We start from the raw sequence: 19,842 nt of genomic DNA, 5'->3' as shown, positions 1-19,842 counted from the left end.
TGTTTTGCATCTGTGGCTGTTTTTTGCCAAATTCTGTAAAAAATGCTCTCTGTGGCAGTCATACCTTTGTGTGTTTGTGTTTGTGTGTGTCTGTTTGTGTATGTGTGATTGAGCATGTCTTTTCTATGTTGCATTTGTGCTCTAGCATCAGGCCTACTCTTCTGTGTTGAAATTTTTAGATTTATTCTAGATGCATTGATTTTCTTTGACAACTAAAAAGAAAAAAATGATATTTTTGCATTTCACAGTCATTTTCAATTGCGGTCATTTTTACCCCCAAAGGGCCTCTTTTGGTACACTTTTTTTAGAACGACCGAATCAAGCCCAGTTTTTTATATGAATATTGACAGATAGTCTAGAAAAGTCACAAAATCTTATTTCACTGAGATGAAGGGAACCATGTTTTTTAACTAAAGAAAAGTGACTTGGGGTAAGATTGACATACAAATAAAAACACAGTACGACAGAAGAAACTTTGCAGAGTGTTTTAATACATGTACATGAATACAGATATTTATTAACAGGCATAGATGAATTATAATGCTGTGTATTCATGCATCATCATTGCATTACCTGAGTCATTCAATCATGCTATACAACAGATGTGTGAATGCTGAAAACACAGGACGATGACGTCTTTGGCTATTTCACAGGTTCTGATAAGGCACTTTTTGTAATAAACTGTAAACAGCAGACAACCAAAGCGACGGTAACATGCAAATGCAAGTCAAGAAATACCTCAATTGTGATTGTAAAAGGACATAAACATGATGAAATCTCCATTGATCTGCGTGGTGTCCACATACGCGCACACACATTACGTCTATCTATAATGATCTCTTTTATGCCCAAAAATGAAAAAATAAAAAAATAATAATAATCCAAGAAAACCACTTTTACTAAACATGTGTTATTTTTAAGATAGTGTTAGCATTTAAAAGACAATTTATTAAAATGTACAAATGCAATCATCTGCTCTTACAACATACTGTCACCTACTGGTCACTATGGCTCATTACACTGAATAAAACCAATTCATTCATTAAAGCTTGACAAATAGATGTGTAAACGGTGAAAGCATAGGTTATTTGGCAATTGTATAAAATTGAAATGCTCAGCATAAGTAAGTAAACAACAATATTAGAAAGAATGCCCTCCATATATAAATGTGTAAACAACAACAAAACAAACCCGTACCTATGATTGCAGAAATAAAACTGATTCACCATTTTCATTGACTTTAGCATTAGATATTATGTAGATAATATGCTAATATACTGTAGATGCATATCATATAAGATATCAATAAATGTATGATTTCTAAGATGAATATAATAGTAAGGATATAATACTAGAATAAGCTAAAAAGATCTTGTAAACAAGTTTTGCTTCTCTATTTGGCAGACAGAAACATTCCCACAAAACAGTTTTTTTTTTTAAGATAATACCCTTAACAGACACCACATCAAGTGCTTAAAGGTTTTACCACGGTGCAGAATCGCTCGAGGTCACTATACTATAATATGGTCATCATTGCAACAGGTTCCACGATTAGTCCGGCCCAGATTTGAGATCAGATGTTTGTCAGCACATCGCTGGTTTTGAGGCTTACCGACAGCATACCGGACACATCGTTACTCGGACGATTATTTTTGTCCCGCAGCTGAACCGTGTGAAGCGGCTGCAGGTCGGACAGATCACCGGTTAAAGCCACCTGACCCATGAATGAATCCTTCAGGATGTTATGGTTATAGATCTGGTTGATAAATAGAAAAAGGTTAGCGGCAGGCATATACCATAATGGTATTGATTAATCATAATAACAATCATGACATTCACCCGAACGATTATGGGCTCTCTGGGTTTTTTCCTGTAGAAAACAGCTTTGACATCAAACTCTGGAGTCTGGGTGTCTTTAAACACTGGAGAACGGACCTTCTCTCCTTCACAGCTGATGATAACATACGGGTCAGACGCTGAAATCAGAAAAAAAGTGTGTCGGGTTGGATAGCGCAGGTTAAGAGGCGGTATTCTCCCCATCTGACATCACAAGGGGCGCCAAATTTTTATGAGCTTTTTTTTACATGCTTGCAGAGAATGGTTTACCAAAACTAAATTACTGGGTTGATCTTTTTCACATTTTCTAGGTTGATAGAAGCACTGGGGTCCCAATTATAGCACTTAAACATGGAAAAAGTCAGATTTTCATGAAATGTCCCATTTAAAAAGCTGTTTATACAGATGATTATACACATATCCTCTATGATGTCTTCAATTTTTGACTTGTGTTTATGTTTTATCTTATGTTTAGTTTCAGCCATTTCACTTTAAAGGTGCTCTAAGCGAATTCACGCGTTTTAGACCATAAAATATTTTTTGTTACATACAGCAAACATTGTCCGCTGATCAAACTGTAAAAAACCGCGATCTCTGTAGACAGCCTAGGCTTCACAAACTGCATTAACAACAAAGTGGCCAAACCTATCATCAGAAACGATAACAAAGTGTTCCAGCCAATAAACGACAAGAAGGATTTGGGGGTGGGGGTTAGGCGTGTTCATGAAAGGGAGGAGTTAGCTAAACTGAAAACAGTTCAAACATCAACAAAAAGTAACGTCACACAGATTCGCTTAGAGCGCCTTTAATGGCAATGAAAAGGTTATCAGTCAGTTATTAAAGTTTCTTATTTTCACAAATGTCACTTTGCACCGGGTGTGCCTCATAAGTCTTGAAAAGTGAAGCCGATGGCTCTTTGATCACCCCTTGGTGGCTGGCTGCAGTACAAGTCATAAACCCCGCCCTCCCCATTCAAACGAATGGGACTCTGCTCTAAATTTAAAAAAAGTATAATTCCAATAAAAATTTCCGAAAGATGGTTTTGGTCCTTTCAGGTAGTTTTTAATCACGCTGATACATGTTCAAGTGTCCATTTTTGTGATAAGTTTCATTATAGCTAGTAATTTAATGCTATAGAAAGGGGGCGTGTCGTTATGATTGCCGTGGTTGAATTGCTCGTGCGAGCGTTTGGTTTGTTTGATACCGCGGCTCCGCCTCTGGATCCACGGACGATTCCTTCTGCGCATGCCTTGGCTCCAAACTGCCGTTTTTACGTAACATGGCGGCGACCATGGTCGGACATTTTTGGCTTCAATTCATTACAAAGTCCATCCTTTTTTATAGTCTATGCTTTGCGCTCTTGGCAAACAGAGGAGGGGTTGGAAAGGACTCACATGAGATAGTTTAGGGTCAGTTCGGCAAAAACACATTCATTTTAAATTACCCGACGCTGCTATCATTATACTCGACCCGTGTCCGAGGCACACGTGAAACTTTTAGACCCGAACCCGCTCGGGCTGGACCTTGGGTTTTTAGATCAAAGCGGACCCGTGAAGACCTCTATGACCCAGACGTGCCATTTCATCTTATACTGAAATGGGCCAAAACAGGACCAATTTAAAAACATGAAAAATAGGGATGCACGATATATCGATATATTTTATGGCGTAATAGCACTTTTGGGAGTACTTCGACTTGCCGCAGTAACACCCTCCCTCTCCCATTATGAGAGGAAGAAGAAGAAGAAGACTTTTCAAGCGAGTCGAAGTACTCCCAAAAGTGCTATTACGCCATAAAATATAGTTCCTCTTTTAAATCCGCTTAGAAAAGCGCTACGTTTTATTTTGTACCACCAAACTTGCTCGTATAACTACTCGTCTTAAATAGGAAAAACGTTGATGTGTTTGGTCACTTCTAACTTTATCTCTAAATGGTACCATTGAATGAATGGGGCTAAGCTAAATGCTATCGAAGCGTCGCAGCGCGCTCCAGCGCTTACGTGCACGCACACAGATGATAGAGGGATGTATCAACAATTCTTAGTTAAGGTAATAACATATTTTAATCTTGAAAATGAGTAGACTATTCCTTTAAGAAGAGTATGCTAGTCTAGCGCAAAGACAAGATGTCCGTGGTCTGCGAGTTTTTCATTGCGAAAATATTATAAATATTTATCGGCCTATAGATATCGGTTTTCAGACCCCAAATTTAAAGAGTTATCGGTATCGGCCAAAATTTCCATATCGGTGCATCCCTAATGAAAAATATAAAATACATAAAATGTGCAATAATCCATATAATGTATATAAGCTTTCAGTCAGACTGTTATATTAAAAGCAGTATTAAAGGCGGGGTGCATGATTTTTGGAAAAAAAAACACTTTGGAAAAGGGAGTTGGGCCGACTCCCAAAACACACTTGTAGCCAATCAGCAGTAAGGTGCGTGTCTATTAACCGACACCATTGCCTGGGTTGTGTATGTGTGGGGCGGGTCTATCAAAAGAAGGTCCAGATTCTATTGGGGTAGGGGCGTGTTTGGTTAGGTGATTTTAAATGGCTTTCAGAGATCATGCACCCCGCCTTTAATAAAGTAAGTAAACCCTAAACCTAATGTCAGCAGTCTCTTATCAAACAAGCCAAAGGTAACAACTCCATTAGTGATGAAGTTAAGCAAAACCTTGGGAGAAACCACACATAAAAAAGCAAATGCTACTTACATCCATCTGCGTCCTGAGCCTTGAGTCCATCTGCCCTGTGCACATGTACCTGTGTGACCAGCTTTGGGTAACCGCAACACCCCGTCCAACATGTGTGTGCTGGTTCATCTACTGTGAGCTCCCTAAGAGTAACACACACACAAATGCAAAAATGTTTATCTTACAATTAAAAGGAATAATTCACCAAAAATTAAGAAAGTGATAAGGGTTTGAAACGCAATTTACTTGCAGTCTGCAGGTACGTCTGTAAAGACACGCAACAGAAATTCTCCCTGCAAGAGGGAGTCAAAGGTTGTGGGAACGATGACATAACGGCCCTCCTTTAGATCCTTGCGCACGAACACACTGCGAGAGTTAATGTAGGTAGAGCTGCCCACCGTCTTCTGGATCGAATGCATACGATACTTCCTATTGAGCTCAACCTGTCAGAAAAGACATCAAGAAGACTATAATTATGGATTCATTATTCGATGAAGTATAACATATTATTAATATTATTATTATTGTTTAGGTAAATAACAGTTATGCAGGATTTTACAGTACATACTTTTTGTATGTCAAAGCCGATAGCCAGATTCTCTCCTTTTCCCTCTTTGGGTCGAGCTCTTCTGTCCTGCTGTTGTAGGCAGATCAAAACCTCATCCTCCGCTTTATTCACATCAAACACATACTGCAAAAACAGAGTAACACACTTTTGAGTACACCAATAGACCTCAATACACACAACATGACTTTTGAGCATCCGACGCACCTGTGGGTTCTGGAGGAAGGTGGCTTTGTGGTTGATACAGCCTCCGGATCGGTTTTGTAAAGGGTCATCGTGACGAGACCAGGAGCCACGCATCACTGCCTCCTCCCAGGTCTTGTGAATGCTCAGGTATGATGTATTTATCAATCGACATAGTATCAGATCTGTGAAGTACTTACAGAAATCCTCAAAATTCATCCTGTAGGACAGTAATGAGTGATGAAAATACAGTTGACGTTTGGCATTACATATTTGAAACAATATTTCTTAACCAGCACTGATCTTGATCTGATCTATGCATTATTGGAAGGCTCTTGGTTTTCATATTTCATCACCATTTTGCAAAACTAATGATATAGTATGAGTAATTTTCTAAAATGTCACTGGCCAACATGTGTTTTACATATCTATTATTAGATACAGGGTTCCCACACCTTAGTTGAATTCAAATACAAGGACCTTTCAAGGACTTTCCAGGTCCAATACCCTCAAATTCATGGACTAAATGTGGGGACACATTTCAAGTGAGAGCAAGGTTACATCGTGTTACCTTTTAAGATACATTGTTACAGTTCCCTTTTGAGGGAACTCGTGCTGCGTCACTGCGGTGACGCCTCCAGGTGTAAGTGTGTCTGGATGTGTATATCAAATTCAACCAATGGTGAGGCTTAACAACAAAGACAGGGTGACACGGGAGCCAGGAAGTATATCGCTATCTGAAATATTGCCAAAGACGACATTACAGAGACGCAGGAAGTATGGCAAGAGAGACGCAGTGCCTCGTTCCCTTCTCAAGGAACAATAGTTACATACATAACCAGAGACATTTGCATGTGTCAAACACAACTATGCAAACTATGGAAATTCAAGGCACTGGGAAGTTTTTGAAAATATACATACATAGGACATTACAATTATGAATATATAATAATTATGTTTAACAAAATGACTGTCACTACTAAACTTCTATCATCAAATGACCTTGAAATATGAAAACTATATTCTTAGAGCTTTCCAACAAAATAAAGTTTGTCAAGATTATTTCAGGATTATAGGATATCTATAAATCTTCAAAAATCTTGACAACCCATCTATCATTGGAAAGCTCTAAGAATGTAGTTTTCATATTTCAAAATCTTTTTTCATTAATAATGATGCAGTGAAGGTAATTTATTAATTTGTTATTTGTTGGTATGCAGCAAACCGTTGACACCTAGTGGCCTTAGCTGGTAAAACCACTAAAAGTGTAAAAAAAACTCATTGTGATTTTAATTTAAAATCTGGCAGACTCGTGGCCTTATTTTCATAGCATTTTGGGAGTAAAACATTTAAATTTTTATGTTTTTTAATATAAAATATATATTTTATTGCATTATTTTATTTTTTTTTAAATAAACTTAAACTTCTAGAACTTTTTTATTTAATATTTACAACTCTAGACACTTAAGTAAATAAGTGTCTTCTTTAAAAAGAGACCAAGATTTTGCTTAAAGTTAAATTGTTAAAACGATCACTTGTATATGCATGATAAACTCTGCAAGAATTTTATGGCTTTTATTAGTCTGTAACAAGCTGTAAAAAAAAAAAAAACATACAATGACATCTGTATGTATAAAGCAAAATTTTTTTTAACAATATGATGTCTTATAAAGAGCCATAAAGGACCATAAACTCACCAAAATTCCCCATCATCTGCTACGGTGACACCCAGCTTCTCTCTTTCACTTTTACTGACTTGTTTCCATTCCTCTGAGCTGAAGAAACAAGAAAAAACATTACAATGCATTAATCTTATAAACTGCTTAATGGGTTCAAAACATACAATAATTTATACATTACAGTAAATGCACTTAAAAAGTGATGTCTCTGGCCAAGACTTTCCACTTTAAAAGCAGAAATATGAAGCTTGTATTGTTATATTACATCTGAATAAAGCATGTGTTATTTGAGATGTAAAGTCTAAATAATGCTTTTAGTGATGGGACTGCTGTTATAGACAGAAAAACATCTGGTTGGTTACACTTTACTAGGATTATTTCTGTGACTGAAGTATGTAAACAGTCTCTTGTGTAAATGGTCATGATACTTTGTGCACACAAGATTAGTAATTGTTTTTTATTTACACTGTTTTATGTTCATATATGGGCGGTTTCCCGGACAGGTTTAAGATTAATCCAGGACTAGACCTTGGTTATATTTAGGACACTTAAGTAGTTAACATACCTTACAAGGTATGTCAGGGCAAGAAGCTTTTAAGTTAAGGCAGTTCATTTTAGACTTGGACTAGGATGAGCCTGTCCGCGAAACCGCCTGTTTAATATTATGCTATACTTTGTAAATTTAAGGGGTGGTTTACCGGACAGGGTTTATCCTAGTCCCAGACTAAAATGCATGCTTAATTTAAAAACACCTTGCATTGACATATTTTAAAATTTATCAGTGCCATTGTCTCAAGTAGCAGGCAAATTTTATTGCATTGAAAATCCACTCACCCACCTAAAGCATCATATTGGCCTAAGGACTGTTAAATCTGCACTTGGAAAATAAGAATTATTCAATTAAAGGTTTTTTAGAAATTCTCCTATTTGGCAACCCCTATTATCATATTTCTCTACCATAAATGAACTTCCTGGAGAGCATTGAGGCTTGTTATCGTAATTTCTTTCTGGCAGTCCTCTCTTAGATACCGCTGTATTTTAATACTATGCCAGATGTATGATGTTTACTATAGTAAAGTGAAAACATATAATATCTTTGACTGTGGTATCCATATGATATTTTCAATTTTCATTATTAATATATATATATATATATATATATATATATAGAAGTATTGCATAATTTAAACACTTGTATTATCTCAATTATTATTTTTGTATACTTGTATTATTTGTATTTATTTATTTCATATAATTGTGGTTACCAATATAATAAGCAGTATGTTCTAAGTTGTTGGGGAGGGGGTAAAATGTATAAAAGTAAAAAAAAACTTTTTTTTGTACAAATAATTACATTTATCTTTTGGTTAAAAAAAGTTGCACACCTGTAATTTTTTGTAAGGTTTGTTTGTAAAAACTACTTAAATGTCCTAAATAACTAAGGCCTAGTCGTGGATTCTGTCTGGGAAACTGCCCCTATAAAACACATCTTTTACAAGAATCAACAAACCGAGTAGCGAGCCAAAATAATTTGATGATACAACAGCATGTCACAGACCCTTAATAATAATAAATTATTTTAATTGAACTGGGAACATTTCTTTAAAACAAAATTTGTATTGTTTGTATGTTTGTATTACCACATTTTATCCAGATGGGGGCAGTATGAGTACAGAAATACACAGAATATTGTGTTTGGAAACAAAAAGTCTTTGTGTTCAGTCAGTGAGACCACACTTAACATATCATAAACTGAGTCCGTCCCAATTCGAAGGCTGTAACCTCCGAATGCTTTGAAGACTGATTGCGTCACAGCATTGCAACAGAAGTCTAGCAAGGCCGTCTCGCATCGAAGGATGCTTCAGCATCAATTCAGTCTCAAAACGTGTCTTGCTTTCTTAAAGGGGTCATAGCGTGAAAATTTGACTTTTTCCATGTTTAAGTGCTATCAACCTAGAAAATGTGATAAATTAAGTTACTGGGTTGATCTTTGAGTAAGCCATTTTCTGCAAGCATGTGAAAAATTAGGTCGTTCAGATTTCGCCTGTTTTGTGAGGTAGGTAGCAAGGCGAATTACAATTATACCGCCCCCTTAATCTGCACTATCCAATCACAGCACTGACGTTTAGTGCAGAGAGAAAAAGGGAGAAAAGAAGGACTTGACAGCACAATTGAGTTTTAATTACAACAAACCACCATCATTGTGATCAGTGTTTGTACTTCATCCGCCCATTTGCATTTTAAATGACACACCCAAATACGGCACACTTTTGCTCAGGCCTACAAATTAGCCTTTTTAACATGCTGTAATTAATTATCTGTGGAGTATTTTGAGCTAAAACTTCACATACGCACTCTGGGGACACCAAAGATTTATTTTACATCTTAAAAAAATTCATAATATGACCCCTTTAAAGCTGCGAAGGATAAAATTAATTGGATCCTTTAAATCCTGAGATTCATTGCGTGCCTGTAACAGCTGAATATAAAGGCTGGATATTTTTAAATAAATAAAAATGTGCATTTGGCAAAAAAAATTTTTAATGTTTTTTTAATATGAATATTTTGCATTAATATTATTTTTGCAATGCTGTGTATGTTGCATTTTACTTTTGTATGTTTCTGGTTGGTTAATTTGATATACTGTTAGTTTAATGGGTCATGTTTTTACTTAAATAAATATATTAATTTATTGCATATTTATTTTAAGAATAATTATTTAAATGCCTCATTGGGAGGGAACAGCAGGTAATGCAAATATAGATCCAGCCTTTGAATTGGGACACAGCTATTGTTTTTTTTCCGTAATATCTTTTTTAAAGCTAACCCATATCATTTCGAACAACTCAGCAGACCCAGAATAAATGTTAACAGTGTGCAGATTTTGTCTACAAATTGTAAAAACATTTTACATGTTTACAGTTGGAGCATTTCTGGTTTTGCGGGTCTCAGATCACAAACTATTTACATAGCAGAAAAACTCTTAAGCAAAACCCCAGCACTTAATGTCAACCAGTTACACAAACAATGCAATAAATCATCCCGGCTAACATTAATGTAGAAACAGGAAGCTGAAAGGTTTAAACAGGCCACTGATAAAGTGCTGCACGTCACATCACATGTATCTAAACAACAGTAACATTTCACAGACCTGTCACTCCAAGCTCCGTTCCACTCTTTCTGACCCCAGGGGTTTCTCATACGGATCATGGAGAGCTTCTCTGATTTGAAGAACGCCAGCAGACCGGTGCCCAGACGCACTTTCCTCACATCCGTTACGGCGTACGCGTGACCTTTAACCAGGCCGCAGTTCAAACGGGCTTCCATCTCGGACTGAGAAGTTGCCTGAGAAGAAAATAATGAAATATGTTACTGATGCATGCCACTTTTTTAAAATAACACACAAATCTCATTAATGCAAGCTTTAAAGGGTCCCATTATGCCATTTTACAAGAAGAGTTTGGTCATTTTCCTTACTGGCCCCATCGAGCAAATATGGTCCGAGTTGGAAAATAAACTGCACTCAAAGAAAAGCCTTTGGCGTGGGATAACATTACAGATGAAGATTACAGATAAAATATATTGACACTATGCCAGAAACATGTGCTGCTGTCATTGCTGCAAATAGTGGACATAACAAATATTAAAGTTAAAAGTGGAACCATACGACTAACTTCATCTGATATTTGTTGTATTCAGAGCAAACATCATTATAAAATGAAATCCTGTTTTGGAGATAAAAAGGTCAATATGTTCATGTCTGTTAGGTCTCCTAATACTTTTGGCCACCACTTTATATATGCAACATCGTCAAGTGATGTTGTTTAGATTTTTGCTGTTTTTTTTATCTGTTATGTTATTGGTTTTTGTCTTTCTGATGTGTATGTTTTACTTTTAGGTCAATGTTTTTGTTTCTGAATGCACTTGTTCCTTCCAGTGATAATTGGTGCTGTATTTACGAAGTCATTATTATCAAAATAAATTTTCAAGTCAATATGGCCCATCCCTAGTTCACACGTCCATAATGTCAGTATATTACACAAAATAGCTTTAACAGCGGATGATAAAGTCCTGGAAACTAGATTATTAGGACATAGGGCTGATAACTACAGACACAATGGGTGTGATTTATTTATTATCATGACCTTTGAATATGAACAAGCACATTAGTAGCACGTTCCAATAAATGGTTTATTTTAGTTTATAAAAGTTTTTTTTATTAAAGAGTCTCTGACTTTGGACTGGACTTGCTTTGTAAATTTACAGAGCTTTCTTATGCTAAAATAGCAAAATTACACACATACGTAAAGCTGAAAATGTAAAAAGGCGGTTTCACAGACAAGGCTTAATCCTAGCAGAGGTGGGTAGTAATGAATTACATTTACTTCGTTACATTTACTTGAGTAATTTTTTGGGTAACTAGTACTTTTTAGAGTAAATTTAAGGATGGGTACTTTTACTCTTACTCAAGTACATTTTAAGTTGAAAAACTGTACTTTTACTTCGCTACATTCGGTGGTATCACTGCGTTACTGTCAAATGGTAATAATTAATGAATATACACTCACCTAAAGGATTATTTGGAACACCTGTTCAATTTCTCATTAATGCAATGGTGTAATGGTGTGGGGGATGTTTTCTTGGCAGACTTTAGGCCCCTTAGTGCCAATTGGGCATCGTTTAAATGCCACAGCCTAACTTGCACTGACAGATCTTAAAGTGCCCATATTATGAAAAACTCACTTTTTCTGGGTTTTGGGGTGTTATTTTGTGTCTCTGATGCTCCCACACACATACAAACTTGGAAAAAAATCCATCCATGCTGTTTTGAGTGAGATACAGGTTTCTGGATGTCCTCTGCCTTGAGTCTCAGACTGCGCGAGTTCAAACTCAGCTCCGTTGTTACGTAACTAACCGTTTCATCACATTCAGTTTAAATTTTCCCGCCCACCACCCCACTCGCAGGTCTCCACCCACCAAGAGCTAGAGAGAGCACAGAGAGAGCAGTCTCTCCTCTATACTGTTATCATGGCTCACGGAAATAACAGCGCTATTTGGATTAAGGATTATACTCCCGCCTACTTTTAAAAACAAAGTTTTAACGCGTGGTTATTGGAACCCGGAGTAATCTTATACACAGTGTGTTACGACGCAAATAGTCATCAGATTGTAGGCGATAAGACCTTCATGCGAAATCTGATGAAAACAACAGACTATGTATCTATATTTCACGGATTATACGCATTTGTGGACAAAAATGGTCATTGGATGTATTTTATTGGACTTTCATGGATCATTCACACATCTGAAATAGACTGGATTCGATTTGTTGTATTAACACAAAAGGTAAGAAGTCACGTTATATTTTGCATGTTGTCATCTTCTGTCACAAAATACTACATTCATGATGCTAGAGCATCTGTATCTCAAAACAGAGATCATACATTGATGCTAATCCCGTAAATTATACCTTTTAAATGTATAGTGATGTTAAAATTGGTTGTAAACAGTAGGCTATATAGATATTTTTGCAGGCTAGATAGTTTACAGCGTGGTTTCGAAAGTTAAAAAAAATATTTAACGGCTTTATTTTACAATTCTACAAGAACTAAGTAACAGTGCTTTGCCAAACTAAACGTTTCTTGCTAAACTAACCGAGACCTTTTCCGACGAAGCTAACCCCCGAGCCTCTTATAACTTTACGGTCCGGACCTCCCGCTAGCTTCTAGCAATTAGCACGCGGTCCACAAGCAGTATACATCCCCCGACGGGTCTTAATTTCTGTAATTTGAAAAAAATAATGCGTTTGAAAATGTTTTATAATGGGAATATGTTAGCATTGTCCAGGGAAAACGAGTGTATTGTTGAAACTGCTACATCACAATTTACTCTGGAATCATTGTGTGTCATGAGTTTCTTCTCCTGTAGGGTACTTATTAGTGATACTTTTCTGCATGATTTGTCTGTTGGCAACATAAACCGTTAATAATTATAATACAGGGCTCGAAATTGCGACCATTTTGGTAGCATATGCGACCGAAATTTAATCTGTGCGACCTTAAAATATATTTGGGAGCATTTGTGCGACTGCCCATTTTGTTGTGATGCGAGTTGATTGTGGTCCTGCGTGCTGGCGCTGTCCCAGGTTCAGTGTTCTCTCCAACGATACATAACCAATCAAATTTCACCATTAAGTTCTTGCGTTTAATGAAGACCGCAGATTGGCTAATATGAGCGTCAGTCATTCCTTGTTGAAGCGCGGAAATGTGAAAAGACGAACGCGTCGCGAGCATGACGAGAGCGAGGCGATTACAGCCAAGGTTATTACTGTATTTTTTGACGACGATCCGGATTCAAATGTAACTCCACCACCGGAAAATAAGAGTTGACGTTAAACATTTCAGAGAGAGTGGCTTAAAGATTTCGAGTGTCTCCGCTATAAAAATGTAACTTACTGTGTTTACTGTAAATCCTGTAAAACGGCGTTAATGGCGGAATCAAAACATTTTAAGAGCCAGACGTACCTTGCTTAAACATGGCGAAAGTGCCAAAAACACAAGACGTGTCATGACAAATGTGTTTATTATTGACGGAGACACCGAGCTGTCTGTCAAAGTGTGTTTGATGGTGTATGTGCGCATGCGCTGGTGAATGGACATTCGACAAACATCCTTGTGGTCCATGTTGCTGTGGAATACGACAATGCTGATGGTATGTTTTTGTTGTATTTTTTAAAACATTGCCTATCTAGTAGTAAAAGGATCCTGGTAATGCAGTTATCAATACCAATATATATTAGCCTTCTATATTAGGGTCACTTTTGTAATGTCACAATTAATCAGTGTTTTACGTGTTTGCAAGATTTTTTATTGTAATCTTAATCATGTTACCTGTAATTGTTAAATTATTATGTTGGCTTGACAAAGCCAACATACTGTTCTTCGATCTAAGCTTATTAGTGGTGCTTGCATTTATGCAAGGCATCACTATTACTATTCCTCATACTTATTATGTTGGCTTTGAAAAAGCCAACATATTGTTATTGCTATTAAACTTATTATGTTGGCTTTGAAAAAGCCAACATATTGTTATTGCTATTAAACTTATATCTTATTATTATTATTCCGCTTTCTTCTGAGACTAAATTTTAAACACTAACTCGTCCTAGAGCTTTCAAGCTACATGCACCAAATTTTCCACGGACCTTCAGACTGGTCTGACTTAGTGTGCTATATCTTTTCTAACTGATGGGACCTTCCGAATTCCTAAACGGGGGGCTCGAACACCCCAAAATTTCCATTGACTTAACATTGAGACAAACTTTGACGGGTCATAGCTGCGAGTGAGAAACTTGTAGAAACTTGTGGCTTACCACATTTAAGGAGGCTGACAGGCTGTGTAAGAACATACCTCACAATGGGGTGTAAGCTGTACCCCTGGGGTGTAAGAGGCCCCCAAAATTTCCCATTGACTTACAATGGGGCAGGAAACATGCCCATATAAGGGAATAAAAGCGTCCCAGATGGAATATCTTTACTTTAGAGTGTCGTAGAGACATGGGGGTGGGCTCATTTTACTCAGTCATCCAATTAGTCTCTTAGGATCGCCCCAGAGCTATTAAGCCACGCCCCTAGCAACAATTTTGGGTACCCTAGCAACATCTCCCATAGACTACCATTATAAAAAGCCCAGATGGATATCTTTACACCAGAGTGTCATAGAAACATAGGGGTGGGCTCATTTTACTCAGGCATCCAATCAGTCTTAATAGGATTCTTATTGAGGCGTTAAGCCACGCCCCTAGCAACCAAATATGAGCACCCTAGCAACATAATAAACAAAGCCTTATATCTCTGGATCTGAACATCATAGAGACATGGGGGTTGGGTCTTTGGGTCATGTTAGCTTCATGCTAGCTTCATGCTAAGTCATACTAGCATCATGCTAGTTTCATGCTAGCTTTATGCTAATTTCATAATATATCTTGCTAACTTCATGCTAAATCATGCTAACTTCATGTTAAATCTTGTTAGCTGCACGCTAATTAGTGCTAGCTTCATGCTAATCATGTTAGCTTCATGTTAATCATGTTAGCATCATGCTAATCATGCTAGCTTTACGTTAAATCATGCTACCTTCATGCTAATCATGCTAACCTCAAGCTTACTTCATGCTAATCATGCTAGCCTCATGCTAGCTTCATGCTAATCATGCTACCATCATGCTAGCTTCATGCTAGAATCATGCTAGCTTCATGCTAATCATGCTAGAATCATGCTAGCTTCATGGTAACATCATGCTAACATCATGTTAACTTCATGCTAATCATGCTAGAATCATGCTAGCTTCATGTTAATCATGCTACCATCATGCTAGCTTCATGCTAATCATGCTAGCATCATTCTAGCTTCATGCTAACATCTGATAGCTTCATGCTAATCATGCTACCATCATGCTAGCTTCATGTTAACATCATGCTAGCTTCATGCTAGTCATGCTAGCAACATGCTAGCTTCATGCTAATCATGCTAGCATCATGCTAGCTTCATGCTAATCATGTTAACATCATGCTAGCTTCATGCTAGTCATGCTAGCATCATGCTAGCTTCATGCTAATCATGCTAGCATCATTCTAGCTTCATGCTAACATCTGCTAGCTTCATGCTTATCATGTTAGCAACATGCTAGCTTCATGCTAATCATGCTAGCAACATGCTAGCTCTATGCTAGCATTATGCTAGCTTCATGCTAATCATGTTAGCATCATGCTAGCTTCATGCTAATCATGCTAACATCATGCTAGCTTCATGCTAATCATGCTAGCTTCATGCTAATCATGCTAGCTTCATGCTAATCATGTTAGCTTCATGCTAATCATGTTAGCTTCATGCTAGCTACATGCTAATCATGCTAGCTTCATGCTAGCTTCATGCTAATCATGCTAGCTTCATGCTAGCTTAATGCTAAACATGCTAGCTTCATGCTAATCATGCTAGCATCATGATAGCTTCATGCTAATCATGCTAGCATCATGATAGCTTCATGCTAATCATGCTAGCATCATGATAGCTTCATGCTAATCATGCTAGCATCATGCTAGCTTCATGCTAATCATGCTAGCATCATGTTAGCATCATGCTAATCATGCTAGCATCATGTTAGCATCATGCTAGCATCATACTAGCATCATGCTAGCTTCATGCTAATCATGCTAGCAACATGCTAGCTTCATGCTAATCATGCTAACATCATGCTAGCCTCATGCTAATCATGCTAACATCATGCTAGCCTCATGCTAATCATGCTAGCTTCATGCTAATCATGCTAGCATCATGCTAGCTTCATGCTAATCATGCTAGCATCATGCTAGCTTCATGCTAATCATGCTAGCATCATGCTAGCTTCATGCTAATCATGCTAGCATCATGCTAGCTTCATGCTAATCATGCTAGCATCATGCTAGCTTCATGCTAGCTTCATGCTAATCATGCTAGCTTCATGCTAATCATGCTAGCTTCATGCTAATCATGCTAGCTTCATGCTAATCATGGTAATCATGCTAGCATCATGCTAGCTTCATGCTAATCATGCTAACATCATGCTAGCTTCATGCTAATCATGCTAGCATCATGCTAGCTTCATGCTAATCATGCTAGCATCATGCTAGCTTCATGCTAATCATGCTAGCATCATGCTAATCATGCTACCCTCATACTTAAACATTCTAACAGCCAGATAGCCTACTAAACTAAACTTCTGTCAAACCGTTTTAAACGTTCAAGCTACGCTTTTTCAAGCCAACATAAAGTTTGTCTTCAAACTTTAATATCTAGTTAGTGGTGCTTGCATTTATGCAAGGCATCACTATTACTATTGCTCATACTTATTATGTTGGCTTTGAAAAAGCCAATATATTGTTATTGCTATTAAACTTATTATTATTCTTTTTCTCCCCCCAAAATTTCGGCAACTAACTCGTCCTAGGGCTTTCAAGCTACATGCACCAAATTTTCCACAGACCTTCAGACTGGTCTGACTTATGGCGCTTTTCCATCGCATAGCACCCCACGGCTTAGTCCAGCCTGGGCCGGGCCAGCTCACCTCACTTTGGCGTGGTTAGCTTTTCCATTGAGTTTAGTATCACTTCGCAGTGGGAGGAATTATAGGCGTGTCGTTATATTTGCGCTGCATACGGCTGTGACATCATACAAGAGAGAGCCTCCTTGTACATTCCCATACATTTATTTATTTATCAGTCCGCCACAAAATTAAAATTGGCCACCACAAATAGATGTTTACTTTGCACATCGCGTTTAAAACTACCTATGTCTCACATGACAGTTTCTGTTCAAACACCTGTGGCGTCAGTCGACGGCTCCGCTGAGCCTCAATGAAGTTGCATTAAAGCATAAATAATACTGACGTGCACGTCGCGAATCTGCCGCCACAAAATTAAAATTGGCCACCACAAATAGAAGTTTACTTTGCACATCGCGTTTATAACTACATCTGTCTCACATAACAGTTTCTGTTCAAACACCCGTGGCGTTTGTCGACGGCGCTCCGCTGAGCCTCAATGAAGTTGCATTAAAGCATAAATAATACTGACGTGCACGTCGCGAATGTGCCGCCACAAACTGCAAGTCTGGAAAAAACTTTTATGTGTTCCTGATTCACAACCTGTGGATGCTTTTAATCGCTAAAAGGGTGTTTGGAAACTTAAAACAGAGCACAGATGACAACATGTTTGCTCGAGACAGCGCAAGCTAGCAGCAAGCTAAAGCTAATATTTTACATAATAGGATGACGGCGCCGATGACGATTCTCTCAGACCAATCCGTGAACTACAGTGTTTATGCGTCACGTTTGGTATCAGCTCGGGTCGCTTGGAACCCCAACCGAGGTGGTACGAAAAAAAGTATCGGGTACTACGAAGTGATCCCAATGGAAAAGCTCCCAAAAGTAAGCTGACCCGACCCAAACTAAACCAAACCGTGGGGTACTATGCAATGGAAAAGCGCCATTAGTGTGCTATATCTTTTCTAACTGATGGGACCTTCCGAATTCCTAAACGGGGGTCTCGAACACCCCAAAATTTCCATTGACTTAACATGGAGACAAACTTTGACGGGTAATAGCTGCGAGTGAGAAACTTGTAGAAACTTGTGGCTTACCACATTTAAGGTGGCTGACAGGCTCTGTAAGAACATACATCACAATGGGGTGTAAGCTGTACCCCTGGGGTGTAAGAGGCCCCCAAAATTTCCCATTGACTTATAATGGGGCAGGAAGCATGCCCATATAAGGGAATAAATGCGTCCCAGATGGAATATCTTTACTTTAGAGTGTCGTAGAGACATGGGGGTGGGCTCATTTTACTCAGTCATCCAATCAGTCTCTTAGGATCGCCCCAAAGCTATTTAGCCACGCCCCTAGCAACAATTTTGGGTACCCTAGCAACATCTCCCATAGACTACCATTATAAAAAGCCCAGATGGATATCTTTACACCAGAGTGTCATAGAGACATAGGGGTGGGCTCATTTTACTCAGGCATCCAATCAGTCTTAATAGGATTCTTATTGAGGCATTAAGCCACGCCCCTAGCAACCAAATTTGAGCACCCTAGCAACATAATAAACAAAGCCTTAAATCTCTTGGTCTGAACATCATAGAGACATGGGGGTTGGGTCTTTGGGTCATGTTAGCTTCATGCTAGCTCCACGCTAAGTCATACTAGCTTCATGCTATTTTAATGCTAGCTTTATGCTAATTTCATAATAAATCTTGCTAACTTCATGCTAAATCATGCTAACTTCATGTTAAATCTTGTTAGCTGCACGCTAAATACTGCTAGCGTCATGCTAATCATGTTAGCATCATGCTAATCATGCTAGCTTCACGTTAAATCATGCTAGCTTCATGCTAATCATGCTAACCTTATGCTTACTTCATGTTAATCATGGTAGCCTCATGCTAGCTTCATGCTAATCATGCTAGCATCATGCCAGCTTCATGTTAATCATGCTAGAATCATGCTAGCTTCATGCTAATCATGCTAGCTTCATGCTAATCATGCTAGAATCATGCTAGTTTCATGCTAACATCATGCTAGCTTCATGCTAATCATATTAACATCATGCTAGCTTCATGCTAATCATGTTGGCATCATGCTAGCTTCATGCTAATCATGCTAGCATCATGCTAGCTTCATGCTAATCATGCTAGCATCATGCTAGCTTCATGCTAATCATGCTAGCATCATGCTAGCTTCATGCTAATCATGCTAGCATCATGCTAGCTTCATGCTAATCATGCTAGCATCATGCTAGCTTCATGCTAATCATGTTAGCATCATGCTAGCTTCATGCTAATCATGCTAGCATCATGCTAGCTTCATGCTAATCATGCTAACATCATGCTAGCTTCGTGCTAATCATGCTAGCATCATGCTAGCTTCGTGCTAATCATGCTAGCATCATGCTAGCTTCGTGCTAATCATGCTAGCATCATGCTAACTTCGTGCTAATCATGCTAGCATCATGCTAGCTTCATGCTAATCATGCTAGCATCATGCTAGCTTCATGCTAGCATCATGCCAGCTTCATGCTAATCATGCTAGCATCATGCTAGCTTCATGCTAATCATGCTAGCATCATGCTAGCTTCATGCTAATCATGCTAGCATCATGCTAGCTTCATGCTAATCATGTTAGCATCATGCTAATCATGCTAGCTTCACGTTAAATCATGCTAGCTTCATGCTAATCATGCTAACCTTATGCTTACTTCATGTTAATCATGGTAGCCTCATGCTAGCTTCATGCTAATCATGCTAGCATCATGCTAGCTTCATGTTAATCATGCTAGAATCATGCTAGCTTCA

At 38.0% G+C, this 19,842-nt stretch overlaps 1 protein-coding gene across 1 annotated transcript in view; it reads right to left on the bottom strand.

Moving 5' to 3' along the window:
• Nucleotides 1-470: 470 nt before the first annotated feature.
• capn5a (calpain 5a) overlaps nt 471-19,842 on the bottom strand; it is a 53,378-nt gene continuing 34,006 nt past the window's right edge. Inside the window, exons 6-13 of the mRNA XM_055174368.2 lie at nt 10,110-10,303; nt 6,977-7,054; nt 5,304-5,499; nt 5,100-5,222; nt 4,778-4,974; nt 4,553-4,674; nt 1,840-1,976; nt 471-1,756 (exon numbers count right to left, since the gene is read on the bottom strand). Of these exons, the coding sequence (XP_055030343.2) occupies nt 1,574-1,756; nt 1,840-1,976; nt 4,553-4,674; nt 4,778-4,974; nt 5,100-5,222; nt 5,304-5,499; nt 6,977-7,054; nt 10,110-10,303 (1,230 nt within the window). The 3' untranslated portion in view covers nt 471-1,573. The remainder of the gene's footprint in view (nt 1,757-1,839; nt 1,977-4,552; nt 4,675-4,777; nt 4,975-5,099; nt 5,223-5,303; nt 5,500-6,976; nt 7,055-10,109; nt 10,304-19,842) is intronic.

Source organism: Misgurnus anguillicaudatus, chromosome 15 (genome assembly GCF_027580225.2).
Source record: "Misgurnus anguillicaudatus chromosome 15, ASM2758022v2, whole genome shotgun sequence".
Lineage (NCBI taxonomy): Eukaryota > Metazoa > Chordata > Actinopteri > Cypriniformes > Cobitidae > Misgurnus > Misgurnus anguillicaudatus.
This window is presented reverse-complemented; position numbering and strand designations above follow the sequence as displayed.